The sequence below is a fragment of the Hippocampus comes genome, unplaced genomic scaffold (assembly GCF_001891065.2).
Source record: "Hippocampus comes isolate QL1 unplaced genomic scaffold, H_comes_QL1_v1.1 scaffold311, whole genome shotgun sequence".
Classification (NCBI taxonomy): Eukaryota; Metazoa; Chordata; class Actinopteri; order Syngnathiformes; family Syngnathidae; genus Hippocampus; species Hippocampus comes.
In genome coordinates, this window is record NW_017807099.1 from 33,609 (window position 1) to 55,627 (window position 22,019).

The 22,019-nt window shown below is 41.7% G+C and overlaps 1 protein-coding gene across 1 annotated transcript in view; it reads left to right on the forward strand.

Moving 5' to 3' along the window:
- Nucleotides 1-1,001: 1,001 nt before the first annotated feature.
- Nucleotides 1,002-22,019, forward strand: part of LOC109508177 (casein kinase II subunit alpha) — a 41,255-nt gene continuing 20,237 nt past the window's right edge. Inside the window, exons 1-8 of the mRNA XM_019858055.1 lie at nt 1,002-1,130; nt 6,871-7,160; nt 7,240-7,351; nt 7,448-7,549; nt 9,882-9,932; nt 14,703-14,762; nt 14,853-14,936; nt 16,360-16,470. Coding sequence (XP_019713614.1) covers nt 7,060-7,160; nt 7,240-7,351; nt 7,448-7,549; nt 9,882-9,932; nt 14,703-14,762; nt 14,853-14,936; nt 16,360-16,470 — 621 coding nt within the window. The 5' untranslated portion in view covers nt 1,002-1,130; nt 6,871-7,059. The remainder of the gene's footprint in view (nt 1,131-6,870; nt 7,161-7,239; nt 7,352-7,447; nt 7,550-9,881; nt 9,933-14,702; nt 14,763-14,852; nt 14,937-16,359; nt 16,471-22,019) is intronic.

Consider the following 22,019-nt stretch of genomic DNA (forward strand, 5'->3'; position numbering starts at 1 on the left):
AAACTACCAAAAAAATCCTTATAAAGAGCAAAAAATCCTTATAACATACCAAAGCATTTTATATGTCAAAATAACGGCAGAAAAAAAAACCCACGAAATTTTCAATGATATTTATTGTAGATCTCCATAATACAATGTCTGGTTAATGTATAATCATCATTCTACTTAGTGGCAATCCTGGAAAGTTACCGGAAATGAAAGCATTCGAGTAGACTAGCACCATTCTGGGCAAAAGCAAACGGAACTACCTGTTAGGGGGGAAAAAAAACCCGGAAATTTTCAGAATCCGTATGATTTGTGCGACACGGCCATATACGTAAGATTCACCACAAAATCCGTATGAACTATGGCTAAACTGTATGAGTTGACAGGTATGGGCTCGGAGAGTTGCCAAAATGAGGTTAGCATTGGGTTAGGTGCCACCTGGATGATTCCCTGGTGTTTTGGGCACACCTCGTTGAAAGAAGACCCTGGGGAAATATACAAGAGGGTATATGCCTACCGGCAGGCCTGGGAGCTTCTGGGGATCCCGCTGTCATAAATTAATGTGCAGAGAGAAGTCTCGCATTCGCTGCTATGGCTGCTGCCTATGCAAACTGACCCCTGGATAAACGGAAGAATAAGGATGAAAGGACACAGAGATTTTTTTCTCTATTGGACTACTTAAGTGTGGTGCTTGGTGACATAATTACCTTCATGGAACTTAGACTTGAGGGGTGTGTTCGTGGCAGGATTGTGTTGTGCGACGGACTTCCGGTAAACTTCATGTTTTCACGGAACGTTTGGTCTAAGGCGACGCCCCTCCAGCGTCGCAATTCTTTTGACACTACACACGTAAAAATTGTCAATATATTTTACAAAATGGATAGTTACACCACTTTTGTGGCTAATACAGCGTCAACGAAACGGTTTATATGGCAAGCATTTTGCTGGCAATTCGAGGCTCTTGTCCCTCTGCGGATTCCGTCTCGGTAGTTGGTGACGTAGGGGTCGTGGTCCGCCATATTGTCTCTGATACAGCAGAAATCTCATATCAGAACAGGCGTACCGGCGACGGTTCGAAATTTGGCCGTTGGGACTGACACCCGATTTTCTGGGGAAGCGTTTCGTTCGTCTCATTGATCACGGGGGTAAATATACACAGTGACTCTGCTGATGATATAAACCATTCAAGAATGGACGATAAAACAAATGAGCTTTGCCATTTGCTTAGGATTGGACGTTATCGTCAAGGGTCCGCCCAACATCCTCTTAGCAGTCAAAACCCAGTCTACTACGCCAACCATCTGTCAGGCCAATGTGTTTTCTTATCCTGCACTACTCAAAACAAATGGTCAACATGCATGTGTAACATTATTTGAAAACCAACTTGTATTCAAATGTGAGTTTCAATCCATTTAATTGCGTGTGCCTCACCAAACAGCAGACATCTAACGACTAAAACTAAACACAAACCGAGTAAGTGATACGCCTGATTTTCTTATTATATATATTTAGCTGTTCTGATTGTTTGACTGACTGCATGATATACTCAGCGGGTATTGGCTGATGACTAATGCTGGACAGACAGCATATTATGGGTTATTTTGGGTTCGTACTTTTGTCGTTTTTGAGAAGCTGTAAAAGGAATTGGTTCCGTAGTAATGTTTCTTAATTCCGACGAATACGTGCCATGTTTATCTCGAGTCAAGCAGTGTAACTGGATGTTGTTGATTACGACACAGTGCCGCCAACGGTAGACTTGGTTTCCTATGATTTGATAGGTCGAGAGAAGACATTTGAATGACATGAGAAATCTCTTCATTAATTACTTCAGTTGGACTCTGTTCACCTTTGTTTTGTTTGTGTTAACCAATTGTTATTAGTGAGTAAATAAAATAAACAAACAACAATACCCATTTGAAGCAGCATGAGCTGGTGGACCATGAGTGATTATGCTTAACTGCATATGAATCTGCAGTAGTTAGTCGTATCCTGATTGAGTAGTGGAGTAGATCAGAACCCATTCAGTAGTGGTCGTATTTTAAACCCCAATTTCCTGTTGAAATGTGCAATAGTTTGACTTTTTTTGTTTGTTTCTAAGTGCAAACTATTAGTATCATAAAGCCTTTACGAACATTATTAACAGTTATAACAGTACAAAAACTTGACCTGTCTGTATTCTGTGTTAATACCAAGCATGTGCTTATCTACATTTACTGTTACACAAATATAAAATGTACTAGATCTGCAAGCCGCTATACAGGACCCTAGCAACCCTGGTCACGTTGGGGTTGTGGCACATTGGGGTTACTGGCATATCGGAAAATAATGATTTAACATCTTTAGATGAGACACACAAACTCTTCAAGGCAATCGAATCAAATCTAGGAGTATTTTGTTCAAATCGGACATCTGTAATTGGTCAAAAAAATATAAGGTCAAAAATGGGGAAAAATTTGAAGGCAAATTTAAAATGTTGGACTTCCTGTTTGGTGTAGCATAGAGCTACAAAGTCTTGGGTTGTTAGAAAGGCCTCTCAATTTTAGTTGATCTAGGTCAAACGTACTATTGAGTATGCTTCGTGACATTTTTTTACTTGTCAAACAACGCATCTCCATTACAATAGCGTGCAGCGACATGAAAAGCTTTGAACAACTTTTCATCATGAACATCTGTAGATGAAACACAAAATTTGAAGACGATTGGATAGACTGTCTTGGAGGAGTTCATTAAAATATGAGTTCTGTCAAGGCCAAAACCTCACCAAATTCAAAAGTGAATTCAAAATGGCTGACTTCTGTGGGCACCAGGTAGCCCTCAAGGACCACATGAGTAGCCCGTGGCCTGTTCCAAAAACAGCTCACCAACTATGGGACACAGTTTTTTTTTCATCTAGGAATGTTCTACAAGTGTTTTTTTTTTTTTTTTTTTTAATTTAAACAGGCAGAGATTTATAGAAAATTATTGTGAGTTATCATGAACATGAGCATTGTCTTCACATAAGTCAATACCATTAATCATTAATCAAACATATAATAACATATGATCAAAGGTAATTTGAGCGCATTTGTTATTTCAAACATATGTACTGTATCAAACTGAGAGCCATTTGCACTAATCATTAGCCAAGAAGTAACTGTCTATTTCAAAAACTTTTTGTTTGTGACCCCTGGTTTTGGGTCTGGCGCCAAAATACTTTTTTTGTAGGTCTTAGGCTGTTGTATATGTCTCCCTATTTTCGTAGATCTTGGCCAGACATGTCCAGCTCCGGGCCTGGAGGGCCACTGTCGTGCCTGTTTTCCAGCTCTCCCGCCTGCAACACACCTGATTCGGATGATCAGCTCATCAGCCAGCTCTGAAGCAGCATTAGAACAACCCTGATGATTTGAATCAGGTGTGTTGCTCCTGAGAGAGCTGGAAAACAGGTAGGACAGCGGCCCTTGAGGACCGACTTTGGACACCCCTCATCTAGGCGGAATGTACAACCTGGGGTGATTCGTTAAAACATTTTAGGGGGCGCTACGGAGCCATTTTTAAGAAAACACACAATAACCCTCTAAAATATGAATGTTTTGGCCAGGCCTGACGTATGTGCAAGGTTTTCACTCAGGTTCAGACCCTCAAAAACAGAATAATTTTTTCTTTGCAAACAGTGCATCGTCACAGCAACAGCATGCGATGAAATAAAAAGCTTTCAAAAACTTTTCACAAACATCTTAGCAAATTGGAGGTAGATATGTATGGTTAAGACGCTAGGTAGAAAACAACAAATACGTTATTTTACAGTATTTCCTCTTGTCACTCGGTGGCCGTACTGCTTCGATGAAAAAGAGGTTTGTAGAAGTCTTCAGGCCTGGACTCTTATCTAATTTATGACATTTTGAGAAGATAATCCAAGTCAATGTAGGGCAGCTTTTGATGTCACAGCAAATGATCAGAATTTGAGGCGCTGAAAAGTTCACAATATTGGCTATAAAGCATGATCAATGCTTTTCTGACATCATTTCAGTTGGATCCAGTCAACATGCTCAGCGCATTAAAATGTCAAAGATGACATTTCTCGTCACACTCGATGGCACGATATGCATACGAAAATACAGGGTGTTCCAAAAGTCTTGGGCATATTTTGACATTGAATAACTCGGAAACTATTCAGGATATAAAAACACATCTGGTAAATTCAGAAAGCTTGTAATCTCAATTTTTACATGGAATGATCAAAGATGTTCAATGTGAGCACCATTGGTCACACGACACACATCAAGCCGATAGTCAAAACACGTCCTAGCATTGCATTGTCAATGGTTGCAACAGCTTCTGTTATCCGTAATAAGCACCCATCCATTATGAATTTACCATGCCATCTCACTACAGTATAGACTTCCTCTCTGGTGTCTCCTTTCCGAATTTTCTGCGAAATGCACGTTGAACAACAGTCCATGATTCAGTTTTTGCAAATTCAAGCACACAAAACGCCTTTTCTGGTTGATTGAACGCCATTCATGGGTCTGAAAAGAAATAAAAAAATCAATAGCCTTACGAAAAACTTAATGTAATTAGCTTTAAAATGGCACGACTTTTATCCTATTACCATTCATAGTCAAGGAGATATGGGGACTTCAAATGTGCCCAAGACTTTTGGAACACCCTGTATTTTCATCCCAAGACTCATACACATTAAGTGTGGGATTTTTTTCGAGCATGTACAGGGGAGTTAAGCATTTCCTGTTTTTGATGCCCTGTCCTATAGTGCAGTGGTTCTCAAATGGGGTTATGGGTACCCCCCCCCCCCCGGGGTACATGAAGCCACTTCAGAGGGTACATGATATTTTTAACCTAAATACAAAAAGTAGCACCAATGCCAAGAAAAGCACCAAGTGTCTCACTCGTTTCAATGGTGTACACAGGTGGACCCATGCATATTCAGAGTTCAACGGTCATAAGATCGTGGAATCTCCCACTTGCTTGTGTAGTTTTTACCTCATCACTCGGCTATTCATTTCATTCACACCTGATCCCTCAATTATTCATGTTTTTTTCTGCTGAGTATTTTTTCATGGCAATTATAAAAGAGTGTCAATAATGCATTTCCACTATTTGCAGTCTGACTCTGCACTTATCCCCCCTGCAAATCGCAGTGTTCCAATGTGTCTTAAAGCAGAGGTCCCCAACCGCCAGTCCGTGGGTCATTTGGTACCGGGCTGCACAGAAAGAACTTATATTAATTCCGTTTTATTGATTTCGGAATACGAAAGATGTTTTATTTTCAAAAATTACCAGATTCTCCATTACATCCGTCTGTGTCACTCTTGACACACGTCATGCCACGCTTCTCCATCACGTGACCGATTACTTCAAAACAAAACGCAGGCACTCGCAAAATGAGTAAAAAAACTGCTAGAGATCGCAAATGACGGCGACCTTAAAAGTATGTTCGAGACAACAACTCTGCCGGTGTTCTGGATTAAAGTTATGGCTGAATACTCTGAGATCGCCACAATAGCACTGTTGCTATTTCCGACACCCTACCTGTGTGAAGCAGGGTTTTTCTACAGCAACGGCGACTAAAACAAAATTACGAAGTAGACTGGACATAAACCACACACTTCAGGTGTCATTTTCTCCTATTACACCGAGATGGGACTGCCTGGTTGCAGAAAATCAAGCTCGGGGCTCGCACTGATTTAGCATTGTGGTGAATGGTCATTTTCATGCACTTTGAATTTGCATTGTATCGTATTTTGATTCAACATTACCATAGCGATCAGATTAGACACTCCTCGTGTTTATTATTATCTTCCGAAAACACCACGGTTTGCATGCAGCTCATACCATATATTTTTTAAATTTATCCGCCACACCTTAAATGCCGGTCCCTGAAAATATTGTCTGACATAAACCGGTCCGTGGGGCAAAAAAGGTTGGGGAGCCCTGTCTTAAAGCTTATAGTAGGACATGATGTGCATTTCACAGGGTGTCCATAAAGTATCTTTACAATCTATAGAAGTCATTACAAAGGCAGTTGAAAAGACAACCATTTTTTTTTTTTTGTAATCAATGTTCATTTAGATTTGTAAAAATCACATTGAAAGATGGTGCATCACCACATTGAGGAAGTCTTTGTCAACCACTCATTACATTGAAATAAATCTAGTTATGATATCAACTGCCTTTCTAATAGTCTTAAAATTGAAAAGAGGATTTGTGAACATCTTGTGTATTGCTATGAGGCACCATCACATATGCACAAATCAATTCACAGATCTCTGAAGTAACAAAGGGCTAACATTCCAGTTTTATGTTGGATGGTGTGATACGCATGCCACAGCCATTGCTTACTCATTCGTTGCGCCACACTGACTGTCAGGCAGCAAGGAGCTTTACATTATTTAACAAGAACATATTGAGATGTATTGGTCAATACTGAATTGTTAACATCTGTGTCACGATGCATCAAATTCTTCTTCCACCCCTAGAATTGAGAGTGAGCAAAAAGCTAATCCATAATTGAAATTTGTACATACATCTTTATATTATTTGTGAGAGTAAGGTATGTTAAGTAACAATTGTAAATAGCACAGCCACCTTATACCAGTTGCATATATGCTTATATACTGTGTGTGTGTGTGTGTGTGTGTGTGTGTGTGTGTGTGTGTGCGCGCATATATATATATTGAACTGTGTACAGCGCTCTTCTGAAACATTTATTTTGTGCATGCAAACACTTTGTTTTTTTCTTCTTTCCACCCCCAAATTTTGCTGCTGTAGACTGTAAATTTCCCCATTGTGGGACAATAAAGGACATCTTAATCTTAATATTGATATGGATTGTAGCTCACAATGATTTAATTGCTCATATTTCATTCATTTTCTTCTATTTTTTTAAAGCAACAACCACGTGCCCCTGGTGCCCCTCCCTTGTCCTCAAAGAACCCCCCCCCACCCCCATCCCCAACTCCCCATACCCTCACCCCCTTTGAATCAAAACCCTCACCCCGAACCTTTCCTTCTACCCCTCCCTTCCTGAGCCCTCTGCTGCAGAGAGAGCTCACCACCCACTCTTCCAAGCTGTCGGACATGTCGGGACCTGTGCCGAGCCGGGCCAGGGTGTACAATGAGGTCAACACTCACCGACCGAGGGAGTACTGGGACTATGAATCCCATGTCGTGGAATGGGGGTAAAATGCTTGTTGCCTGTTTCATGCCATTTTCACCAGATTGGTGCCAGAATTTCCAACCTGAATAATGCATTCACAGTAACCAAGATGACTTTCAGCTTGTGCGAAAGCTAGGGCGTGGCAAATACAGTGAAGTCTTTGAGGCCATCAACATCACCAATAATGAAAAGATTGTAGTCAAGATCCTCAAGGTAAATAAATCCATAAAATGATGATGCCCTAGTTGCTGCAATCATTTTAGCTATATTTTCAGTCCACAAACATGAACGACATTTCTGTCTCATCAGCCTGTGAAGAAAAAGAAAATAAAACGTGAGATTAAGATTTTGGAGAATCTACGAGGAGGACCAAATATCATCTCCCTTATAGACATCGTGAAAGACCCTGTGGTAAGTATGCAATTATATGTAATTGACATACTGCACAGTCATGGTCAAATCAATTAGAGGTGTATTTCTTTGTCACCATTTTTACTAGCATAGTAATGCTGTCACTTGTGAAAGATCATCAATTACATTTGCACTGCTTCTGTTCTTGTCTTGCTCTGGCTTTAAGTGAATTACCGTATTTTCCGCATTACAAGTCACAATTTTTTTTTTTTATGGTTTGGCCGTGGGTTCAATTTATACTATGGAGTGACTTATGTGTGAAATGATTAACACATCATTTCACGTTATTTTCACATTAAACCGCAAGAAGGTGCTCTCGGCCTGTGTTGATACTTTCCACATTGGCGGTAACTGATAAAAACAACTGAAGATGACTAACGTAAGCGACGTAGAAGAGGAAGCGCTGCATTTTCTACCTCCGAAGTTGTTTAAAAGTGACACAGGATGAAGATTTTTAGTGATTTGGGGTGACACTGATGGTTTGGTGAACTTGTTAGCGTGTTCTTGATGCTATCGTAAACTCAATAACTCTTTAATATGTTACATGAACATCCCAGGCACGTTCTAAGTTCGTTGTTGATGCGTCATGTAACGATAGCATATCGTACACTTATTCAGCGTGTTGTTCTCTATTTTTATTTTTATTTGCCTTTCAAGATGACATGTCTTTTCTTGGTGTTGGATTTTATCAAATAGAGTGAAATAGATCAAAAATCTGATTTATATTCCAATGCGACTTATCTATGTTTTTTTTCTTCTTTATTATGCATTTTATGGCTGGTGCGACTTATAGTCCGGAAAATACAGTAGTTGTAGATTTCTTTTAAAGGAACGATGCAGTTATTTACCATTTCAAATTTCAATCTTCAAAGTTTCCAAGCCTCTGCCATTCATTGCTCAAAACACACATTGAATATAGAATTACAGTGCACTTAACATCTGCCTAGGACAAACTATTTGAAATCACTAGGTTTTGGGGGCAGTTTTGTCTCGTGCAAGGAGCCACTGCTTACCTCACCCATCTTTACAATGGGGAGTATGTATAGACAAGGGCTGCGAAGATTAGTCGTCTAGGCAAGGCAAGTTTTATTCACATCACATTTCATACACAAGATACCTGAATGTGCTTCACATAAGCAAAGACAATACCTACAGGCATTTACAAACACAACAGTTAACATCTAGAAAGAAGCAAAGGAGACAAAACAAAAGTAGCTCCAAAAATTACTAGAATGTACGTTGACAACATTTAAACAGAAAACCTTTTAAAAAACATTTAAATGTAAAGAATTAAAAGTGGGTTTCTAACATGTTTAAAAGATGTTTCTTTAATTGTATAGAGGACATTAATCAAAGTTATGGGGAAAAAAAACAAAGTTTTTAACCTGGATTTCAAAGTATGTCCACTCAGGGCAGACTTAACTTCTCAGTTTATTCCATTTGTGTGCAGCATAATGGCTAAATGCAGCTTCACCATGATTACTTTAAACTCTGGGCTCCACTAATTGACCCAAGTCTCCACATCTCAGAGCCCTACAGGGGTTTATATTCAATTAGCATTTCGTTAACGTATTCAGGACCCACACCATTCAGTGATATGTCGACCAGTTGCAGAATTTTAAAATCTATTCTACTGCTAATTGGGAGCCAGTGTAAATCTTTTAGGACTGGTTTAATATGTTCTCATCCCATTGTTGTGGTCAGAACCCAAGCTGCAGCATACTGAATGAGCTGCAGCCGTATGATGGTCTTTTGAGGGAGGCCAGTACGGAGACCGTTACAATCATCAAATCTGCTGGGGATTAAAACATGAACACGGAGAACTTTCTTGGCGCATGCATAACAACATAAATTACCAAAATAAAGCAGCTCCATAACTGTAGAAACAGAAAACAAATTTACAGCTCTCTCTCTCTCTCTCTTTCTCTCTCTCTTTCTCTCTATTTCTCTCTCTCTCTCTCTCTCTCTCTCTCTCTCTCTCTCTCTCTCTCTCTCTTGCTTCTGATTGGTCAGCTTGGTGGAAGAGGAGGGAGCTGGCCATTATGTGTGAGACAGATGATACAACAAATTCTGGGTTAGTCAGGAGCGCTGCAAAAACACAAAGCTTTGGTGATCACGTCATCGTGTTGCCTGGGATCACGATTTCGATTACAGAAAAAAACTATTAATAAATCATTCTGCCCTGCATCACAACGTACATGTAGCCAACTTGTATTAGTAAATGTTATTCATCCACACCAATTGTTTACTGTTACATTTCAATGTCAGTTTAAATTTGTTCAACCCTTTATTCCGAATCTGTTGTTATAAATGCATTATTCTTTTTTTTCAGTCTCGTACACCTGCTTTGGTCTTTGAACATGTTAACAACACTGACTTTAAGGTGAGAATTTTTTTTTTTAATTCCACTGGTCAACAGCAAATTTTAATCATCGATGGTTGTTTGTGTACGTATTTCTGACTGATTTGAAACATTGCTTTACTTTTTTTCTCGCACGTCAGGTTTTTGAGAGGTTTTTAAATTTGACCTATAAAAACCTGCGCAGTACGGATTTTACCATGCATTATAATTTTTTTAGCTATGATGTTTCAGAAAAAAAAAATCTACCTGTTGCTGAACCTAAGCCTTCGTAAATATTACTAAATATATTACTGTAATTGTAACGGGGTTCTAGATGTTCCTTCGTAATAAATATGGCATATCCGAACTATGTAAAAACATTTTCCCTCCGATTAATGAATATAAAAAGTCAAAATGTAAAAGGGTGCTGTTTTTCTCAGTAACAAGTACTGATTGAGGATGTACCCCTCCCTTGTAGCCAATTAATTCAAAAAATAACTTTAATTCACCAAAACCATATTTTAACGATCAACTGCAATAATAATGAATATAGAAAATTACAAGCGTTCAACCAGCCATTTCCCCTGTGGCCTTACACTGCTCTGGAATAATAAAATCATTTTACTGCAAAACACAGTATTTTGACATGACGTCCTGATGACTTCATACGCTGGCGTCCCGTGCATAATGTAGCAAAATCCGCAAAAGCGGAGATCGGTCTGACAGTGGAGACTTGTGAATGGTGGGCGGCACACAGAAAAGTTTGTGGAACATGAGGACTATTGCATGGAAGATAGTTTGACAATGGTCGAGTGAGCACCCAAAATCACTGCAGTGGATGACCAATGAAAAATATGCGTAGAAATTGATTGGACGGACAGGGACTAGGTTATGGAAAAACAGGTGAATGGTGAATGTGGAAGAATATGAGCGCAGGTTTAAATTGGTGGCAGCAGCCTCCCTGCAGCATCTGATGGAGCAAATCTATCACAATAATACCTATTATTATCATCGTTATCTTTTTTTTTTTTTTTAACCGGATATGCTTCAGAAAAAAAAAGCGATTCAGAATCATTTCGAAAAGTTTACTTGCATCTCTAATTAAAAAAAAAAAAAAAATAGTTAGCTGTTGTTATTCTTAACTACTAATTACCGTATTTTTACGACCATTCGGCGCACTGTATTGTCGGGCGCAGTCTCACTAACGGGTGCTATTTTGGTATTTTACACATAGACAAAACGCACTGTATTATTGGGCGCAGTTTTACAGTGGTAAAACATACGCCAGCTTAAACATACGGCATGCGTGCACGCACGCTAAAAACACGTTAGCTTGAAGCATACGGTAGCATGCTAAGACATACGCATACACGCTAAAAACACGTTTTTAAAAAGGCAATGGAAGCAAAACTGAGTTTGGTTGCATTTTATTTAGCCAGCTTACAATGTACTCACGTTTTTTGATCAATCAAAAAACGTGAGTACACAGTCGAACAAACGTGAGTAGTACACTGTCGAATGGTGACTGTGGAGACGCTTCTGCCGGCTGCTCTTTGATCAACAGTCCACCGCTCCAGTTGGTCTTCCAACTCGGGCCACCTCGCCTTCTGTCCACGGAAACTCAGCTTCGTCTTTTTGACTTGGCGAAGCTCGTTCTCCTGCTTCCTCCATTTGCGAGCCATGGATTCGTTGACTTGAAATTCTCTCGCGGCTGCTCGATTCCCATGTTTCTCCGCATAACCGATGGCTCTCTCTCTCTCTCTCTCTCTCTCTCTCTCTATTTATATTATATATACACGCCCACCCTTCACTGATTGGCCGACTTCTTCACCGCATGCCTGTCCTCATTCACTTCCTCCTTTTCTCTATATAAACAACGTGTCGGCTCTCTGTCAGGTTTTGGTACTCAGCGCATACACAAGACGCTCTGCATTATAAGGCGTGCTGTTCACTTTGGATAAAATTTTACACTTTTAATGGCGCCTTATAGGTGTGAAAATACGGTATTCTTAAATTCTACAATTTTATTTGACACTTTTACTTCTTTGGTTTTGGTATACATGCAAGTATGTTTGTATGTACGCAGGTGGACAGAATTGTTAGTAACCCCATGTTGATGAAAGAAAAACGCACAGTGGTCACAGAAATAACTTGAATCAGAAAAAAGTAATAAAAATATGAAAATGAAACACTGAAAATGAATTGAGATTAAATAGAATTATTAGGACATATGTAATTAAATAAATCAAGTAAAACTTGTGAAACGGGCCTGGATAAAAATGATACCCATGAAAAAAATTTATAACAATTTGGTAATAAGGTCATGTTGAACCAAGGTGTGTCCTCTAATTCAGGGGTCCCCAACCGCCGGTCCGCGGTCCGCCGGGCATTTGGTACCAGGCCGCACAGAAAGAACTTGCCTTAATTCCGTTTTATTTCGGAATACGAAAGATGTTTTATTTTGAAAAACTACTGGATTTTCCGTTACATCCGTCTGTGTCACGCTTGACACACGTCAAGCCACGCTTCTCCATCACGTGACCGATTACTTCAAAACAAAACGCGGGAGCTCGCAAAATGAGTAAAAACAACTGCTGGAGATCGCAAATGACGGTGGCCTTAAAAGTACGTTCGAGACAACTGGATTAAAGTTATGGCTGAATACTCTGAGATCGCCACAATAGCACTGTTGCTATTTCCGACATCCTACCTGTGTGAGGCGGGGGTTTCTGCAGCAACGGCGACGAAAACAAAATTACGAAGTAGACTGGACATAAACCACACACTTGAGGTGTCATTGTCTCCTATTACCCCGAGATGGGACCATCTGCTTGCAGAAAATCAAGTTCGGTGCTGTGGTGAGTCGTCATTTTCATGCACTTTGAATTTGCGTTGTATCGTATTTTGAAGGCATTAAACATTGCCATAGCGATCGGAGTGTTGCGGCCAGATTAGACGCTCCTTGTGTTTATTATATTTCAAAAACGCCACAGTTTTCATGCAGCTCATACCATATTATTTTGTTGTATTATTTCCGCCACACCTTAAATGCCGGTCCCTGAAAATATTGTCTGACATAAAGCGGTCCGTGGGGCAAAAAAGGTTGGGGGCCCCTGCTCTAATTAGCATCCCAGGTCCCTTCAAACTTGTAATCAGTCATCTTATTTACAGGGTGACAAGTACTCTCTCACTCTGCTAGGTGACATGGTGTGAATCACACTAAACATGGACCAGAGGAAGCGAAGGAGAGAGTTGTGTCAGGAGATAAGAAAGAACATTAAAGACAGCCTTGATTTAAATCTTGAACTTCTGTGCAAGGTGCCAAAACATGCCGTTTGGAAAAGCACCAGTAAATTCTAAGACAACTGGAGGAGTTTGCTTATGAAGAGTCGGACACAATACCTGCTGAAGTCTCATTCAAAGTTACAAAAACAGTTTATTTTTATTTATTTATTTTTTTTAACTGTTCAACCAAAATTCAAAGCAATGTCTGATTTTTATTCGTTCATTTTCATAAATTTTTTAAATTTAGCGTTACTGTTGTCAGATTAAGATTTTTATCTGACCACTGTTGGTTTTTCTTTCATTAACAGAGAGGTAACAACAAATTCGTCCATGTGTGAATGTTAGGGATGCACTGAAAATTCACCCAAAATTCTGTAGTACAGAGCTGTCAAATATTACGGATCGTCCGTATTTTATTCCAGAAATCACTGTGCTAACCCGTTACGTCACACTTATTGTTCCGGATATTTTACAAATTATGAGTCAAATTACTCACACAGGTTGAAAACAAGCATAAATAGTTGGTAGATAATTGCGAGATGCGTTTGTCAACTCACCACTTGCAGACGCGACATTGCCCTGTGTTCATGCTGTCCACTCTGCGCAGCGCTCCAAACTGAATTTCCATGTAATGTATCCTGCAATTTACATTTGTTCTCACCGCTATTAGCCGCCTTGTTCATCAGTGCAGGAGCCACCAATCACATTGGGACTGGCTCAAACCAGGGCCATAGCTAGTTATTTGGAGACCTAAGGCAAATACAGTCACACAAACCACTGTAATGTTCTTGACTTAATTTACAAAATGTTTTGACAAATTGTTATGTAGCTTAATTTTTATATCGTTTGGCACTCTTGCCAGCTAAGATAAGGCTTAGGAAAAAATTAGGAAGCAAGGGGCTAAGACCTGGCTGAAGATGGAGGTGCGTCACACTTGGCCACTGACGGTGCACTTTGGTCAGTCACGCACATATTGACGTCCTGGAGGTGGGTGGTGCGCCCCAAATTCTCCTGCCACGGTATCTTCTCACTGGTTCAGAGTGAAAAGGCTGTCTGGCCACTGAGGCAGGCCGTGAAAACGTGAAGCTTGCACTTCAGCTAACTTCTTATTTTTAACAAGCCTGCAAGTACTGACATTCATACTTCACTTGGTGCAATCACATTTCCAAGGTCACCCGAAGTGACAGCCATCTGTGTGTGACACTTATGTTGGCACACATCACTACAGAAGGAACCACGGAGCTTGCACATTGACAAAGTTGGCAAAATGCAGAAAGTGATCCAGCAGAGGATTTTAAAACATGTTTTTTGGATGAATCTTTTGTGGTTTTCGGATTTGGCCACACATTTTCATTTCAGTGCATCACAAGCTTATGCGATAGTTCTGCCCAGTGTCTCGTCTTGTTTTAGCCTCAATCACTGGTGCATTCTGACTGCATTTTTACAATGAGTGGTGCATTTTTGTTGTCATACAGTCCTTATTCTGTTTAATATGGACCACCCTAATGACTTTGTTCTGATCCCTAGCAATTGTACCAAACTTTGACAGACTATGACATCCGGTTCTACATGTATGAGATCCTTAAGGTCAGTCAATCTTGAATTGTCTGCTGTTCAAAAACCTACACTACAGGATCTGTTTTCTTTCCAAATATGATGTGTGGCTTTTTTCAATAGGCTCTGGACTATTGTCACAGTATGGGAGTCATGCATAGAGATGTGAAGCCACATAATGTGATGATTGATCATGAACACCGCAAGGTGAGTGCTTGAACACCTGAGGAATACTGGGCGATATGACGGTATATGTCGTGCGGATGAGAGGGAAGTGTCTGCCCTGTTTGTGGTCATTTTTCACCTGCTTTGTCACCTGAAGTTAAATACAGGTAGTAAAAGCAGACAGAGCAGAGGCCTGAAGTGACAGGCAAAAGCTTTCATTTGTCATTTTTTTATGCAACTCAGTTGCCACCAGGTGGCAGCCTGCCTCAAAGACTGCAGACTGCATGGCATTGCAAATGAGTCGTTTTCAACTGCCTTATTGACAAAACTGGTCAATAAAAAGATAAATATACATGAGCAACAACATTTTCACTCTGATTTTCACCTTGACACATTCAAATATTGATTGTATAAATTTTAGTTTTCCAATATGTTTTCTACTTTATTAAAATATCCAATAATACACTAACTTGAAAGGACACTGTCTGAAGTGTTTTCTGTTAACTGTAATGATATTTATGAGCCATGCGACGTCAGTAATTCTCAACTGTATTCATAGAGTACTTTAAAACAACCACCGCTGAATATAAAATGCGGTACATGGAGCAAAAATAATTTGTACAACAATAAAAAATACATTAATAGCGAAGATAGTAGAAAGCACAAAAACAGTCAAACTAAAAATCAAGTGTCATGCTGAGTCAAAAGCCAAAGAATAAAAATGAGTTTTCCGACAAGAGTTTTAAAGATGGGCAGTGAAGTGGCTTACCTGACTGCACGATTTGCTGGCCAGTGATGCATGCCATACAACAAACTCACAAACGGTTTGTGTACATACTACCATCAGATTGACAGCGTCACACATACCACTGCGCATGTGTAAATTACGTGACTAAAACCACACAAGAATAAGTGCATGCAAATTAGTCAATGGTTAAAACACCTAAATATAAAAAGCGGCATTCCCACAATACTTTGCTGCAGTTATAAGTCACACTTGTGATGGTGTTAATTGACATATATATTATTTTGTAAAGGCAGTGTGTAATATAATTACAGGGAGGTTGTTTCTTGCGCTACTTTTGGTGGTAAATTATTGTGACTTCTGCCAAGACCGTAAATAACAAAGATGTGCAGTCACTATATACAGTACACAGTATTTCAATGGCTTGCACACGATGTAGACGTGTAGTTGCAGTGAAAAGGACAGTGAAATGTATTGCCGAAAGCGTTTTTTGTTAATTTCACAATGAACTAACGAGCCACTGGGATTGACAGTACGACTCATTTAAAAAAAAAACCTAAAAAAAAACCAGACAAAAGTGTATGTTTCGATATAGTGCGCATCGAACCGGAACCCCTGTATCGCATGATTTGATAAAGATATGTGTATCGTTGCTCCTCTAGTATTTATGTGTGTGTCACAATGTATTATTGACTGTTCAATGTATGTATCTTTCTGTAGTTACGTCTTATTGACTGGGGCCTGGCTGAATTTTACCACCCAGGACAGGAGTACAACGTCAGAGTCGCCTCACGCTATTTTAAAGGACCAGAGCTCTTGGTGGACTATCAGGTACACATGAAATTGCTAGCATGTGAAGGAGAGCATATCCTTGTTTTATCAATTGTGTGCATTGTTCCCAAATTCATGTTTGAGTGTTAGGGGCTGGGGGTCAATTTTAGGAAGCACATAGTGTGCCTTCAGAAACTGTTTGCCTTTTCTTTTTTGTGTGTGTAGTTTTGATTATTTTAATATTTAAGATACCCCCCCCCCCCAAAAAAAGTAACAAAGATAACCCAAGTACATGTAAAATGACGGTTTTGTATGTAACTGCATTTCTATGAGTCCCAAATGACCGCCAGGGGCACTGTTTAAAGTACTGGTGTCAAAATCAAGGCCCGGGTACCATATCTGGCCCCCCACGTCATTTTATGTGGCCCGCGGGAGCAAATGATGCATGTAAACTTTTATGATTCTTGTTGAAATCTGTACCGAAATGTCAAATTGTAATAAATAACGTTAATATTTTGCACCGGCCCTCCGAGGGAAGCCGTAACTCTGAAATGGCCCACGACAAAAAATGAGTTTGACACCACGAGCTTAAAGCTTGTAATTTCCCTTTCTGCATGCGCGGGTTGAGAATGCAAACCAAAAAATGTCAATTAGTAACCACCGGGTGACCCACGGCGTGTATAAAAGCCTGTGGCACCTGGAAGACAGTCCCTCAAAACTTTCTCACGCGAACACAAGGAATCCGAGTGACATAACATCCTGGCGGTCATTCGGGACCCGTAGAACTATAGTTACATGTGTAACCGTTCTATGATGTCGCTCCAGACCGCCAGGGGCACTGTTTACAGCGCGGAATGACTACTTCCAGCATACAAACCTCACTGAGAAGCCTCAGAAGAGCCAAAAACCACACCCAGAAGAAAGGGAGTGGTGACATCCACACATAATATTTGGGGAAACTGTAAAGCGATGACCAGGGGGCAGCAGCACACATGTCCTTCAAGGGCACTCCCTTCAGAATAGCCCAAGACATTACAAAATCTCTGGTTAAATGTCAGCGCACCACCGATGGCAAGGGGCGGCTTGACGCCAAAAAAGACTCTAATCGTATTTACGATCCAGCGAGACAAACACTGTTTGGAAAGCGCAGCTCCTTTGGAAGGGCCACCATAAGAGACAAAAAAAAACTGTGCACACATACGTAAGGTGACACTAGCGTGAATATCAAAACAAAGAGCCCTCAAGGGCCACAAGAGCTCCGGATTGACACCCCACATAGGTTGGTTAACATGAGGTGGGGACAGGACCTTGGGAAGCACAAAAGCAGTGTTTGGCCACAGGGTGACACCAGCACCAGGTGGGTGCCACCTCAGACAGGACAGACTAACAGACAGTGCGTAAAATTTACCGAAATGCTGACCTGAAGCAATGGCGAGTAAGAAAACAGCCTGACGAGACACCCCCTGAAGGGCCGCATTAGCCAGGGTTTCAAAGGGAGGCTGGAAAAGCGTGCCATTGACCGAGTCAAGGTCCCAATGGGGACACAAGGTGGATCGCAAGGACGAGTGCACAGAGACCTGCTAAGGAACGACCAAACAGTAACATGGCATCCCACCGAGCCTTTGCCGATTTTAGCGTGCCGGGGAGAAATAGCGACATCAGCCTTCAGAGTAGAAGAGCGACCCTTATCCAAGAGAGACTGCAGGGAATCCACAAATGTGGCAATCAAGCAAACCTCAGGGTCCAACCATGGCTGACACACCATGCCACAAACAAGGTCCACCTCTTCCCCTATAGCAGCTGAGTAATAATAATTATTATCATGCGTCATATGTATCAGAGGTCCACAACCTTTTTTGCCCCTAAGACCGGTTTCATGTCAGACAATATTTTCAGGGACCGGCCTTTAAGGCCGGATAGATACAGCAACATAATATATGACCCGCATGAAAAGTGTGGTGTTTTCGAAACATAATAATAAACACCAATCATGAGACGACGAGCGTCCTATCTGGCCACAACATGGTAACGTTTAAACGTGCCTTCAAAATAAGATAGGTCGTAAATAAAAAGTGCATGAGGCCAAACAAAAAAGATTCCGGTAACATGAAATTTCAGCATAGTCGGTAGGTCGGGTTTTTTTTTTTTTTTTTTTTTTTTTTTTTTATGAATCTTTTTTTTTTTCATCAAAAATTTAAACAAAATAACCATAAAACATAAAACAAAGAGACATCGAACCCCCCGCTCGCCGCCAAAGGCAGCGAGAGAGTTGGGTATCCGCCGGCTGGGTGTTAGGTTCCGAGGTCAAACGGGTCGCGATGGCACCGGCGGGGAGAGGTCCCCCGACGCCGGACGCGCCCCGGCCTGGACTAGAGTTGCGTAGACTAGGCAGACGGTGCGTCGATGAGCGCGCGGGTCGGGCGGTCAGGGAACGCCGACGGGCGACGAACCCCGCGCCCGACACCGTCCCCTACCCCCTCAACCATCCCGCCGCTCCGCGGCCGGCGCTGCCACCACCTATTTAGTTTTCTCTCCGCTCCGGACTGGGGGGGGCCGGGGCGCGCCGCTGCCTCCGCCGTCCTCCTCCGCCGTCCTCCTCCGCCCTCAGTTTTTACTCGGCCCGTGGTGTTCATCAAATAGTTAGCTGAATTTTTTCGATATATCAATGGATGCTATTTTCTTAACATTACGGTGCGAGCATGTGACTGTAACACAGAAAACGTGGTTTAAACTGTCGTCGGAGATCGCGGCCGCCGCCATGATTCAATGTTGTTGACAGACGACAGGGCAAACGACGCACGCGCTCAACATGAATATCGCGAGAGTTTACACATTTTTGTGTAGAGGGTTGTTTGAAAAAAATGCCGACCGTAAAGTTTTTTTTCGACGTAGAAATTCTCGGTCGGTCGGGTTACCGGAAACACACTACTTTTTTTTTCTCCGCCTGAAAAATACAACTCACCATCGCCGCTTATCGCCGCAGAGTAGGCTTGGTGCGTGTGAATCTCCCATTGAGATAAAGCCGTATTTGAAATAGGACTCCTGATACTGTCCATTAAATGTAGCCTTCTCTTTCTTGAAAGTCGTAGGCTCTTCTTCTGTCTCCTGGCTGGGCCTTTTCGCCTCCCTGTAAAAACTTTTCAAAGACGTTTGTTTCTTTATGCGGTAACCTATCACGTGACCGAGAAGCGCGCATTCACCTGTGTCAAGAGTGACATACTGTAGGCTGATATAACAGAGAATTCGATAATTTTTCAAAATAAAGCATCTTTCAGATTCCGAAATGAATAAAACGGAAGGAATGTAAGTTCTTCATTCTTTCTGTGCGGCCCAGCATTAAATGACCCGCGTACCGGTCTGCGGCCCGGCGGTTGGGGACCCCTGATATATATAGACAGGGCCTTGACATTAACCTCATGGGACCTGGCGTCCACATGTGTGGACATGACGTTTTGGGTTGTCAAGACTACAATGTTAAATTTTGGACTACAAGGGCCTGGCGTCCACTTACGAGGATGTTACATCATGTAAAAATATAATTCTTTGTTTTTACACTCATCAGGTCCCAATTAGCCTAAATATCAAAGAGAAAATAAAAATAAAATAAAAATGCATGCCTTGCAAGACTCCAGGTCTTAGGAGGTTAAAAATGTTTTGCCTGACCGACTCCAAGCAAGAGTCAGCAGTTGGTCATGCCCCTCAGCAGCCAAACACACAAGCGGAGGGCAAAGAAGGATGTAATACCAGATGGGAATAAGCCACAGGTCAGAGAAGCAGAGATGGCTTAGCAGCCAATATAATCTTGGCTGGGCAAAAAGGGGCCACCTTCAGCATTTGGGCTGAAGGTGCGCCAGAGCATCCTAGGCCAAAGCGCTGTTGCCCTCCATTAGGGAAAACCAAAGGGGACAGTGAGTGGAATCCTCTGAGGCAAAGAGGTTGATTTCCAGCAGTGGGTCCCAGCGGAGAGAGAATCTGCCACCTGGTTCATGACTCCTGGAAGATACCTGGCCCGTAGACTGGCTCGATGGGGGCAACACTTCTTAAAAGACGCTGGGAGGTCTGCAACAAGTGGGCAAACCTTGTTTTTCCCTGGTGGCTTGTGTGGAAAACTATTAAGGAGTTGTCAGAACTCACAATCACGTCATCCCTACAGGATTGGAAGAAAATGGATGAGAACCAAATGCACTGGACGGATTTCCAGTACATTGACGTAGTCGGCGTTGTCCTGCACAGACCACTGCCCCCTCCACCCCCCCACGCCCCTCCACACAACCACCTACCCCGCTCGAGTCGTCAGGCTGACGTTCGTGGTGACTACCTCTCGGCGGGCTGGCACCACACCCAGTGGACCGCCCGTCGAGAGAAACGATTGCCGACCTCATGGCGCCAGAGCAAGGAGGCACCGACAGGACATCCTGAGTCTGTAGTGACGGTGTAACATGGCGTCCATGTGGAAGCCGTTGAGCCACATCTAGAGATTCAACACCGTCACCTTTATGCTTCTTGATTGCAGGGGTGTAAGCGCAGCCTTCACGAACCGAGTGAACACACTTGAGGAGAGCAAGATGCTGAAAAGAAGCGCTTGGAACTGCCAGTCATGGCCTCCGTAGGAAAAGCAGAGAAAATACCTGTGATGAGGTGCTAATAAGCAGGCATTAACTATGCTTTTAGTAGTATCTTCGTTTCATAATGGCTGCACAGAACTCACAAAGAAGTTGTTTGTTTGTGTGTGTGTGTTGGCGAATGCACGTCAATTCATGTGAATGGCATAGGAACACTAATAGGCAAACAACTTAATGGGGAATGTAATATAAAGAGACTAACGCCATATATAAGGTGCACTATCTGCTTTTGAGAAAATTAAATGCTTTTAGGTGTGCCTTATAGTGCGGAAAATATGCTATGTTTTGTAGTGGTTAGATAAGATTGACTTGGTCGTTTTATAAGAAGCTCACATGCTGATAAAGTGTGACTCCCCCTGTGCCAAAGGATCCACAGCTTCACGGACAGCCTAACCAAGCACACAAAGTCACATTGCGACATACGCGGCAAACAACAAAAGCAAGATCAGTCAACAAAATAACCAGCTACTTCACCTCATGTGGTATGGCCACATACATCAGCGGCCACACAGAAGGTCACCTCTGCGAACATAAACAGAGCCATCACGGCAACAGGAGGGTGGGAAAAAAATCCGAAGCTCCAACCTACAGTGTCACAAAGCTCCTAGCAATGGAAAAACAGATGAAGAGAATGAGCAATTCAATCTGAAACGAAAAGTGGAACCCAGTGACATGCAAGACAATGAACAAGGTTTTTCGACTTTCGGGTGCCACACACTATAATACATGTCCTGGGTCACCTGGTGGTAACAAATGACGTTGGTATGCATTCTTGACCTGTACATGTGTGAAGGGGTATTCCGTGTTTTAAGCACTGCCCCCGAAGGTCTAGAGGAAGGTCAAAAAATGCTGTTTTGAATTTAAATTTGTGTCAAACTAAGTACAGTATAGCACACACTGTGTAAAAACTTGATTTTGTATCGTTGATGTCCTGATGCTTTGACTCTGAGGTGATGTGTGTGAGTGATTGCTGCAAAGCATGTGTGC